Below are 12,500 nucleotides of genomic sequence, written 5' to 3' on the forward strand. Positions count from 1 at the left end.
TATTGAAAATTTCAAGAAAAATAATTTATAATACTATCCCTTTAAAAATTATATATATATTTTTTTATGTAATCTTGAGTTCAAGTCCTTTTGCAACTTACATCTTTTAAAGTAATATAGACACAAAACAGTATTAATTACATAAAATAATGAGGTAATAAGTTCTTAGTCTAGTGTTGTCTATCTATGTCACTGTCTAATACAACGTAATTTGATCGAATCTAACTTATAAATCAATTTCCTAAAATCAAATCCATTCGACTCGTTAAGTCAAGGCTCATCCGAATTGGACCCCTATTTATACTGTATGATTTGGTGAGTTGAATTTGAATTGAACCTTATGTAAATTTATCATTTTAATCATCCGAATTCCTTAACTTGGGTAAGGGCCTAATTATTTGTTACGTGATTTGACGAGGCCCCATGTCTCCATTGAATTTTTGGGCTATAAATTGAATTATCCGACTTGGTGGAATCCCTTGACTCGACTAAGTTCTCAAGGAATAATATGTACCACATGAAACCACCGAGTCTCTTGATTCTGTTGAGTTCCTCATAATTAAAACATTTGGCTTGGGGGAACCCCTCAACTTGGTCAATTCACCAATTAATCAAATTGAGCCGAGTAAGACATCAAATTTGAGGCTCACAAATACATCCCCCACCTTTTACCTTTTATTTGCTATAAATATATTTTTTTCTAAAGGCTTGAATGTAAGAAGGCATGAAAAAAAATACCTGTTAGCATCACAGTCCGAGTGATGCTATTCCCTCTCATTTAGAATGCATTCATCCTTCTGGGTATGATTTTTTTAAGGTTTCCATAGCAGTCCTTTGTAGATCTCGTTGGTTGCATAGTAGCCCCCAAGACTACACAACCCGCACCAGCCCCTGCTTGCTACATAAATAGAATAGGCCTTATGTAGCAACCCCGAACTTCATTATATGTTACCAAGGCTTGGAAGAAGCCATTAATGATATACAAATCTGGCCATATCATTCAGTGCCTGGTTCTATCAACTCCCTTTTAATTCTAAAGGCTTTGCCTTTTGACTCTGTTTTTAAACCTGTTCATTCCAGCATTTTCCTTTGTTGTAATATATTAATTTGTTCTTAGCTATTGGTCCCAGGCGATACCATTAATAAGTTGAGTTGACCAATTCTTTACACTGTCTTCCTAGGCAAGTTTCTTTGACCCCGTAGTCAACCTTCTCAAAAACTTAATAAAATATTTTTACATATAAAGAAACCCCTCACTTTTGTATATAAAAATTGATTCGGTGGAGCACCGTGGTATATTAAATCTGTTCTTGTCCACAAACTGATCACACTTAAATATTGGCACGTGTCTCCTCTTTAAGCATTCTTCCTTCGCACGTTTTTTTTCTCACCAAGCTCCTCATTCACACCTTTACTCAACATGTGCCCGCACGTGTGCGTAACGAAAACTGCCATTAATGGCCGTCTTGCACCTTTCCTGTTCAAACTCAATTCACACCTCAAACTCTTCTTAGATTTGTCGTTTGTTTTCTTCTAAAAACGTGTATGTTATTGTCCCCTACACGAGTGTAACCCCTCTATAGCAACTGTTACATGCACCTCGCCGCTACATACACAGGACTCACATTTATCCTTCATTCCTTTCTCTGTTGGGCAGCTACATCGGAGCCTAAGATCGATCTTCCTTCACCAAACAAAGACTTGATCTGATGGACAGTCTTTAATTCGTCCATCGACAAACTCAAATACTAAATCCATGAAAACCTAGATCATATCATAAATAAATTGGATCGAAAACCTTAAATCCAAAAAGGCCAATATTCATGATAGCCCCCTAATTCTTATTGAGATCATACCACGTGACTTTTCATGATTTCTTGTTTGTTCTCATGGACGACGTCAAATTATAAATGCAAAAACGTGCACCATCTTGAAATCTGTGATGATGCCATGCATTCTCCTCTTCTCGTTCTCTTGGGTGTGCCTGAAATAACACCTCTCCGATGCCTAAGTCAAAAATTTAATACAAAAATAGTGTCAAATTTAGAATAGGGAGAATTCATACTTTTTAATACTTCTATTCATCTATTTATAGAAATGAAACCCTAGGATCCCTTTAGATTCTATTACCGATTTGACCATTATCCAATTTAAAATATAGATATTCATTGATGATTTGGAATGTATCTAGTAAATATTCGGTTCCCATATTCCTCTTCTCGAATCTCTAGGTGTCATGTGTTGCCCCTTGATAACTAACGAGAAATATCTTCCATAGACACCCTAAGTATATGATTTAATAACATATCACCGTATACCATAATATTTTACAACTTAATCCAATACTTTATGACCCTCTCACAATTCACAATTTTTTTTTTTTACTTTGGTGGGTAGCACATACCAACCACCCTAACCCTCTCACAATTCACATTTTCCTTTAAACAAGGAACATACTAATTGATTACATAATTTTAATGTTCGTGATATTATGATTCGATTGTTAATAGATTAAGATCATGAAATAAAGTTAAACTTTAGATAAAAAGGTGGGGCCACCTTAGAATGAGTCTTTCACATGGTTAGTCATTCTAGTCACTCAATCATCATTTTAGAAACTTAGGGTATGTTTGATTGCACATGGAAATTAGGGTGGAAAATCAATTTTCATGGAAAATGACATTTTTCAAGTGTTTGATTGCACATATCCATGGAAATTGATTTTTCACCCAAATCAAAAAGTCCATCAAAACATAAATTTCACTTTCCCACCCATATGGGTGGGAAAGTGAAATCCACACATATTTTCCATCTCCAGTTCTTCCTCACTTATATCTTGTTCTTCCCTACCACCATCACCCTAACCCTGTCGTCGTCATCATCACCGTCATCACCATCTCTGGTCACTTTTTCTTTCTCTCTCTCTCTCTCTCTCTCTCTCTCTCTCTCTTCTTCTTCTTCTTCTCCTTCTCCATCACCAACTTCGTCGCCACCACCATCATCACGTTCTCCCCTTATCTTTCTCATCATCTTTTTCATTACTTACCTCCGTCGCCACCTTCATCACCACCACCACCACCATGTTCTACCCTCTTCTTCATCGTCATCTTCTTCCTCACTTATCTCTGTCGTCACGACTACCACATCCTCCCCTTTCCCCCTCCCTCTTCCTCCTCATCTTCTTCTTCTTCTCCCCCTCCTCTCATCTTCTTTCTCATCCTCCTCTTCTTCTTCTTCTTCTTCTTCTTCTTTTTTCTCATATATCTTTCCCATGATTTTATTCAAGTAAAATTAAACAATAGAATTTGATTTTTCAACCCTATCTATTTTTCACCATTATTTTTTCATGGATTTCAAATTCCATAGAAAGTCACTTTCCAGATAATCAAACATACCCTTAATCAATTTCACTTTTCACTTTTAACTTATTATTATTATGATAGAGGCATCACCAATTAATTTATTTACTAGTGCCGTTTTCAAAGGTAGCTTGAATTAAATATCAAAGGCCGCTCTAAGAAGTTTGAAAATGAGTGATTTTTTGCTCACAACCCAATATTAGATTGACATATCATGCCTATGACAAAAGTAATTAGAGAGAAAATTTCTCTTTTATCGACAATGAAAAAAAAATGAAATTTCTTGATTAAATCACCTATGACATTTAGAAACATGATTCAATATCACAGTGTTATAGGAGACAAAATTTTAATAATTTTTTTTAAATTATTATTTTTTACAATTAAATTTTAATTTTAAATTTAGGTATTGAACTTCAACAAATTGGACCAAGCACATAAATTAAATTTTCTTTTTTTTTATATATTTTAATGAAATCTTGAAGACTATGATCTTCCACTGCCAATTTGATAATCCATGTAACCCATGATTTTTTATTTTATTTTACATTTTCCAATTAAGAATATGTGAGGAAAGTGCCACATCGTCTGCACTCTGCACCATATGTCAATCGGTTGATGTGAGAAAGAAAAAATCACTCGTATGAAGATCGTTTCCCATATCTCTCTCTCTCTCTCTCACACGCGCGCGCGCACACACACACACACAAAAACAGAAAATAACGAGAACAACAACCTCTACTCCTCATATGTCGAAAATACCATTAACTTCCAGAGAAATCACTCTCTTTCTCATCTTTCAACTCCTCTTCTTCTTACCCTTTCAGGTAAACTCCCCAAAAGAGAACTCCGAACAAACGATTCTACTGAAACTAAAGCAAGAATGGGGCAATCAACCATCCATCATCCAGTTTGGGATCCATCATCAGGTGTATCCCACTGCAACTGGACAGGTGTCATCTGCTCCCATGGTTTCGTCACCGGCATCGTACTACCTGATATGAACATAACCAGCGAAATCCCACCGTCCATCTGTGATCTCAAAAATCTCACAACTCTAAATCTCACTCTCAACTATATTTCTGGAGAATTTCCTACTGTTCTCTATAACTGTTCGAAGCTCGAAACCCTAGATCTCTCTCAGAACTACTTCGTTGGCCGGATTCCGAAAGATATCGACCGGATTTCGACTCTCCGGGAACTCAATCTTGGTGCGAACAACCTCTCCGGCGAAATTCCTTCCTCGATTGGACGACTTCCGGCGTTGCAGAAGCTCTATCTTTTTCAGAATCAGTTGAATGGTTCGTTCCCGCCAGAAATCGGTAATCTCTCGAACCTCGAAGTACTTGGATTGGCTTATAATCAATTTTTTCCGTCGAGGATTCCTTACGATTTTGGTCGATTGAAGAAATTGAGGTCTTCGTTGATGAGTGATTCGAATTTGATTGGAGAAATTCCGGAAACAATTGGTGATTTGGCAGATCTGGAACATTTGGATCTTTCGTCGAACAATTTGAGCGGGAAAATCCCTAACAGTCTGTTTTTGTTGAAAAATTTAACCGATTTGATTCTTTTTAAGAACAGATTGTCTGGAGAGATTCCTAGATCGATCGAATGTTTGAATTTGGTCAATATAGATCTTTCAAATAATAATCTGACAGGATCGATACCAGAAGATTTTGGTAAATTGCAATATTTGAGGAATTTAGATTTGTTTTTTAACGAATTAAGTGGAGAAATTCCATCAAGTATTGGACGGATTCCATCACTAACAGGAATTAAGCTGTTTCGGAACAATTTGACTGGTGTTCTTCCCACCAGAATTAGGTTTTTATTCTAACCTTGAAGGTTTCGACATCTCCGATAACAATTTTTATGGAAATTTACCTGAGAATTTATGTGCCGGAGGCAGTTTTGGTTGGTTTGGTGGCTTTCCTCAATTACAATTTCAGCGGAGAATTGCCGAGGTCGATTGGAAGCTGTAATAGTTTGAGAATGGTTCAGCTTTACAAGAACAGATTTTCTGGTGAGATTCCTTCTGGATTTTGGTCATTGGAGAATCTAGAGACCGTAAATATAAGTGATATTATGTTTACTGGTGAGCTTCCTGATAAGTTGGCGGGGAATTTATCTCGATTGACGATGAGTAATGTTAAGAAACAGAATTCACATGTGCACAATTGCTGTTAAGAAACAGAGTTCATATGTGCACAATTGCTGGAATGTTTTCTTATCCTTTACAGAAGGAATACAAGAGTTTAAATACAAGGAACAAGGCCTATAATTTGTCCTATAATTGAGCTATATACAAGGAAGGTAAGCTGTGCAATATAAAAAATGGAAAGTGCAATATAAAATATGGAAAGAGACAACTAAGCTGTATACAAGGAAAGTATGTGAAATATGGAAAGGGATAATTGATATCCTGTAATACTCCCCCTCAAGTTGGTGCATGAAGATCCGTAATGCCCAACTTGCTAAGGAAGTGATGAAATGTTTCCCGACCAAGAGCTTTAGTGAAGATGTCGGCCAATTGGTTGGAAGTGGAGATATGAGTAGGTGAAATGAGGCCGGCACGAAATTTGTCACGAACAAGATGACAGTCAATTTCTATATGTTTCGTCCGTTCGTGAAAAACTGGATTGCGGGTGATATGAAGTGCAGCTTGATTATCACAATGAAGAAGCATGGGTTGTGGATGAAAAACTTCAAATCTTTAAGTAAAAGCTTAAGCCAAACAAGTTCACATGTGGTAGTGGCCATGGCACGATATTCTGCTTCAGCGGAAGAGCGGGACACAACTGATTGTTTCTTGGTGCGCCAAGAAATGGGACTTTCACCAAGTTTGATGAAGAAGCCAGTAGTCGAGCGACGAGTTATGGGACAACTCGCCCAATCAGAATCAGAGTAGGCCGAGATCTGGAAAGTACATGTAGAAGAGAGGAATAAACCATGTCCAGGAGAAGTCTTGAGGTAGCGGAGAATACGCAAAGCTGCTTGGTAATGAGGCTGCCGAGGTTGCTGCATAAATTGGCTTAAAACATTAACAGGAAAAACAATATCAGGTCGTGTAATGGTTAAATAGATGAGACGACCAATAAGTCTTCGATAAATGCTGGGATCCGATAGCGGTTCACCCTCGTCATGAGTCAACTTCAAATTTTGTTCCATGGGAAAATGAGCAGGACGAGTACCTAAATGACCTGAATCAGAGAGGATGTCCAAGGTGTACTTGCGTTGATTGATAAAAATCCCAGAAGGTGACCGAGCAATTTCCAAGCCAAGAAAATATTTGAGATCACCAAGATCTTTGATCTTAAACTTGGCGGCCAAGAATTGTTTGACTGAATTAAGAGCAGCAAGATCATTTCCTGTCATCAAGATGTCATCCACATACACAAGTATGGCAATAAAAGAAGAGTCTTGACAGCGAGTAAATAAAGAATGGTCAGCATGTGATTGGTTGAAGCCGGCAGATATAAGAACAGAAGAGAGTTTGGAGTACCAATTCCTTGATGCTTGCTTGAGACCATATATAGACTTGTGTAAGCGACAAAATAAGTTCTCCCCCTTACGACAATATCCCGGTGGAGGGACCATATAGACTTCCTCGTCAAGGTCACCATGAAGAAAGGCATTATGAACATCTAATTGGTGTAGATGCCAATGACGAGCAACAGCAACGGCAAGAACACAACGAACCGTGACAAGTTTGGCAACCGGGGCAAAGGTGTCATGGTAGTCGAGCCCTTCAACTTGAGTGTAACCCTTAGCAACCAAGCGAGCTTTATACCTTTCGATGGACCCATTAGCATGAAACTTGGTTTTGAAAACCCATTTGCAACCAATAGGTTTCTTACCAGGAGGGAGTGGTTGAAGACTCCACGTATGATTAGCCTCTAAAGCATTAAGTTCAGAAATCATGGCATCACGCCAATGAGGATGACGAGCAGCTTCAGAATAGCTATGAGGATCAGGGTGGTTATTCAAAACAGATAAAAAGGCAAAATGTTTGGGAGAGAAACGATGATAAGAAAGAAAATTGGTAAGAGGATGAACCGTACCTGTGGGATGCTGTGAAGTGGAGGAGAGCGTAGTGGACTCCGGTTGTAAGGTAGGACATACATAATCGCGGAGATGAGACGGTCTAGTGATGGTACGACGAGATCTGGCAGGTGGCGGAGGGTCTATATGTGGTGGAGGGTCAATTGAAGAAGATGGATCCATGGACTCAATTGGGGCCGATGTTATAGGGTTAGATGTAGGCATGGGAACGTCTTGGATTGGTTGAGGAATGACTGATATAGGCTGTGATGGTAGTGAGTGATGATGGAAAGGAAAAACATGCTCGACGAATGTGACATCACGGGAAATAAATATTTTTTTTGTTTCTAAGTTAAACATACGATAAGCTTTGTGACCAAATGGGTAACCGACAAAAATACAAGGAGAGGCACGGGGCTGAAATTTATCCCTATGAGAGCGTAAAGTTTGGGCATAACATAAGCAACCAAAAATTTTCAAATGATCATAAGAAGGTGCTTTGTTAAAAAGACGCTCATAGGGAGTAATATTACCAAGACTAGTTGACGGTGTCCGATTTATCAAGTAGGTGGCGGTAAGTATGCATTCACCCCAAAAAGAGAGTGGGAGATTTGCTTGGAAGCGCAAACATCGTGCAACATTAAGGAGATGGCGATGTTTGCGTTCAGCAACGCCATTTTGTTGAGGTGTTTCAACACAAGTCTTTTCATGTAAAATACCATGAGTATTAAAAAAGGCTTGAGTTTGATGGGATAAAAATTCTTGGCCATTATCGGTTCGAATGTGACGGATTTTACATTGAAATTGTGTGTGAACCATAGCAAAAAAGATTTTGAGATGTTGTAAAGTTTCTGATTTGAAACGCATTAAATACACCCAAGTAACACGAGAATAATCGTCAACAATAGTCAGAAAATAATGTGCTCCCGTATTGGACGGTGTGGGATAACCTCCCCAAATATCACAATAAACACGTTCGAAAACAAATGTACTGTTATTGGAAACCAAATTAAAAGGAAGCCGAGTATGTTTTCCTTTAGCACAAACATCACAAGGTGTGGAAGAAGAAGAAATGGACAAAAATTGAGGCATACAAGAAGGAGAGGGGTGTCCAAGCCGCTGATGCCAAAGGTCAGATTGCGATGATCGTTTCACGTGTAGGGCAGTAGAGGTGATCGGCTTAAAGTAGTAAAGTCCATTACGCTCCTCACCCATTCCAATCAGCATCCTCGTGGCTAGGTCCTGAAATACACAAAAGGTGGGAAAGAAAATAACAATACAATTGAGTGCCTTGGTAATTTTGCTAACAGATAGTAGATTAAATTGAAAATCTGGCACGAAGAGAACATTTTGCAAAGTAAGAGTAGGAGACAAAAGAAGAGAGCCCACATGAGACACAGGAACAACATCACCTGTAGGGAGTCGAACAGGACTAAGATGATTAGAAGTAGGAGCCCTCGAAGAATGATTACACATATGGTCAGAAGCACCACTGTCTATAACCCATTCATCGTTAGATGAAAAAACAGAGAGAGAAGAAGGTAAAGAACAAGTACCGGCAAAATTAGAAGAAGGAGGCGTGAGAAGGCCCATCAATTGGTGATATTGCTCGCTAGTGAGGCCAGGGATGGCACTGTTCGGTTCAGGAGCAATCGAATTACTAGAAACCTGATGTGCAACCGGTTGTTTCTGCAAGTCAGAACGTTGAGAAGAACGGGTTTGATTCCAATGCGACGGATACCCAATCAGCTTGTAGCAAGAAGTCTTAGAATGGCCAGGTTTACCGCAATGATCACAAATGGTGCGGCTACGACCCTTATTGCGAGAATCATTAGTAGATGTGCTGGAAAAATGATTGACAGTCATAGCAGAAATGTCTGGAGTCGGTAGAGGCAGATGAAGAAGTCGTTGAGTTTCTTCTTGGTGAATGATAGAATAGACCCGATTAACTGGAGGTAAAGGGTCCATTGCTAAGATTTGACTTCTGATTTGGGCATAGGAATCATTTAGGCCCATTAGAAATTGGAAAACTCGCTCTCTCTACTCTATATTGGCTCTAATTTTTTCAAACCTCCACAAGTGCAAGTAGGAGTTGATTGAAGGGCAGTCAACTCTTCCCAATATTGTTTGATTGTGTTGTAATATTGAGCAATCGGCATGGCATCTTGACGAAGTGTGGCAATATCGCGTTTGAGACGAAATATGCGTGGATTGTTGCTCTGCGAGAATCGAGATTCCAGATCAAGCCATACTTCTTGTGGTGTATTATAATAGATAAGACTTCCTGTGAGAGATTTATCAATGCTGTTAAGAAGCCAAGAGAGAACCATATCGCTGCATCGTTCCCATAGTTTTGCGGCTGCATCGTTGTTAGTTGGCTTTTTGAGTGTGCCGTCAACAAAACCGAGTTTGTTTTTGGCATTGAGAGCCATCTTCATCGCTCGACGCCATGTGGAGTAGTTATCGCCTGAAAGAAGAGAGGATACAAGGAGAGAACTCGGGTGATCTGCCGAGTGAATGAAATAAGGAGAAGAAACATCACTAATGGGCTGAGTTTCGTCGCCGATAGCCATGGAAGAAGCTTTCGATGAAACTCTAGACAGGCAGCATCTATAGCTCTGATACCATGTTAAGAAACAGAATTCACATGTGCACAATTGCTGTTAAGAAACAGAGTTCATATGTGCACAATTGCTGGAATGTTTTCTTATTCTTTACAGAAGGAATACAAGAGTTTAAATACAAGGAACAAGGCCTATAATTTGTCCTATAATTGAGCTATATACAAGGAAGGTAAGCTGTGCAATATAAAAAATGGAAAGTGCAATATAAAATATGGAAAGAGACAACTAAGCTGTATACAAGGAAAGTCTGTGAAATATGGAAAGGGATAATTGATATCCTGTAATAACAACCAGTTTTCTGGTAAAATTCCTTTCTCAAATCAATGCTTCAAAGAATCTAATGGTTTTCGATGCAAGCAACAATCTGTTTCGGGTGAGATTCCTCTAGAAATTAACTGCTCTCTCTAGTCTTCGCGCTCTTTTCCTGATGGGAAATCGACTTTCGGGTAAGATTCCATCAGATTTTATCTCTTGGAACTCCTTGATTACTCTATCATCAGTAGAAATCAACTCTGTGGTCAAATTCCGCGCTCCATCAGCACTTACTTGGACCTCAGAGAGCTCGACTTATCCGAAAACCAACTTTCAGGTGAAATTCCATCTGAAATCGGCCACTTGAAGCTCACTTTCTTTAACATCTCTTCGAACATACTCTCTGGAAAAATCCCATATGAGCTTGAAAATATGGCGTACAATACTATCTTCTTGAACAACCTGACCTTTGTGCTGATAACCCACATCTGAACCTTGGTTCTTGCATTTCCGAACCCCGAGATTCAGGAAAACTATTATCCAGACTTGTTACCATGATTTTATTCTTAGTCGGAACCCAACTTCTTCCCACACTCGTATATGTTTTCGGTTACTCCATCTGGGCGGCGCTTGCTTTAGCAAAAATCATCTTTGGTGAGTCTTCCAAGTTCCTACTTCCTACAGTCATATATAATGGATGGGGCCTGGATTCGACCCAGTTATAAATTGGGTCGGATATGATCGAAACCGAAAATAGTTTGGATTCTAATTGTTGGAGGGTTTGAACAGGGCAAAGAGGGAAGACCACTCTTGGAGGAGTGCAGGTTGGGGGGAGAGAAGAAATGTATCACATGTTTATTGTACTTGGTGAAATTGCATTTGGCTACGCAGGTTACCTTGTTGCGAATGAAATCCAGGTAAGTCAAATCAATACCTAAGATCTTCAATGTGATCAGAAATCAAATTAACCAACAAGACCATTCAATTAGTGGGCAACCTCTTGGAAGAACATAGCTCAAAACACATTCAATTAAGAACAATTCCCTTATAAATAGAGAACTTCTATTGACATCCCAAACTTTTATTTAGTAGATCCCAATTAAATTAACAAAAAAAAGACAATAATTAATTGGGTGAGAGTATCATTCTCTCACAATGGGAAAGATCGTTAGATTTGGATGTTTAAAAAAAATATATCATTGATGGAGAGATATTGAAGAGCGAACATCATGAGATTAACATCAAAAGGTCGGTAGTAGAAGATGGTCGTTGATATCAACTTGTTCTTTTTGATAGGTTATTGTCAATAGTGGCAATTCATGTCTTTATTATGTTGTGCAAGTATTATAAAAAAAATTTGACGTGGTGTGTTAATTTTTAATTGGGGTGTAAGTAATAAGTGAAACTTTGGGGTGCCAATAGAATTTCTCTTTTTAATATGATAGTTTAATTAGATCCCATCCAAGAGTTTTCTTGTGATCAAATTGTGTATGGGCTTATGGTTTGGTGGTCCCTTAGATGTTCACTTTAATTTTTTTTTTTTGTTACATATGATATGGTTGATGTTCTTTCTTTTATTCTTTTAAGAATTCCTTTACAGAATCACATTTGGTAACTGTAGAGATAAAATTTCGAATGTTGTCGATTTCTCGAGATTTACCCTTAACAATCGATTTTCACTGTTATTAATGCACACGAACGATCAAAAATCACACAGAAAAATTGTAAAAGAAAAGAAAAAAAGGGAAAGAAGACAAGATACAAGATTTGTTCATGGGGTTCATCCCAAATCTAGACTACGTCCACGGGCTTTGTAGGGTCATTCAACTATTCTTGAAGCAAATGCAAGATTTGCAAAACCTAGTCTCCTTTACTTTTTTTCCTACTACCCAGAGGCCCCCCTCTTCTACCTAATAGCTCTCGTTATATAGATAAAAAGTCAAACTCTAAAAGGAAAATAAAACAATTCAGGATTCTCTACAAATCTACCCTTATTTACAAATAGGTACTCTCTAGTCAATTATGAGACTTTCTATTTCTGGATAAGATTATAATCTTAACCAAATAAATCTAATACAAGATATACCAATCAAGGCATCGAGATACGTATTAAATATGTTATGTGACCAATATTTGCCTTATTTATGCCACATGTCTAATACTGATTTTACCCTCTACAGTAACCATGTTAAAAAAGTGTAGTTGAGCTATATTTAAAGAA

At 38.2% G+C, this 12,500-nt stretch overlaps 2 protein-coding genes and 1 pseudogene across 2 annotated transcripts in view; 2 read left to right on the top strand and 1 right to left on the bottom strand.

Annotated features, from left to right (window-relative positions):
* Nucleotides 1–4,035: 4,035 nt before the first annotated feature.
* On the top strand, nucleotides 4,036–5,564 carry LOC147381034 (uncharacterized; annotated as a pseudogene).
* Nucleotides 5,565–9,448: 3,884 nt separating this feature from the next.
* On the bottom strand, nucleotides 9,449–10,767 carry LOC147381035 (uncharacterized). Its single transcript, XM_086430921.1, has 2 exons — nucleotides 10,654–10,767; nucleotides 9,449–10,021 (listed from the first exon to the last, which is right to left on the bottom strand). Exons 1-2 carry the CDS (start codon nucleotides 10,765–10,767, stop codon nucleotides 9,449–9,451), a joined length of 687 nt encoding a protein of 228 aa, XP_086287047.1.
* LOC147381036 (uncharacterized) overlaps nucleotides 10,580–12,500 on the top strand; it is a 2,771-nt gene continuing 850 nt past the window's right edge. The window contains exons 1-2 of the mRNA XM_086430922.1: nucleotides 10,580–10,933; nucleotides 11,069–11,196. Coding sequence (XP_086287048.1) covers nucleotides 10,834–10,933; nucleotides 11,069–11,196 — 228 coding nt within the window. The 5' untranslated portion in view covers nucleotides 10,580–10,833. The remainder of the gene's footprint in view (nucleotides 10,934–11,068; nucleotides 11,197–12,500) is intronic.

This window comes from Akebia trifoliata, unplaced genomic scaffold, assembly GCF_017979445.1.
Source record: "Akebia trifoliata isolate Shusen 1 unplaced genomic scaffold, ASM1797944v1 Contig00810, whole genome shotgun sequence".
In the NCBI taxonomy this organism is placed as follows: Eukaryota; Viridiplantae; Streptophyta; class Magnoliopsida; order Ranunculales; family Lardizabalaceae; genus Akebia; species Akebia trifoliata.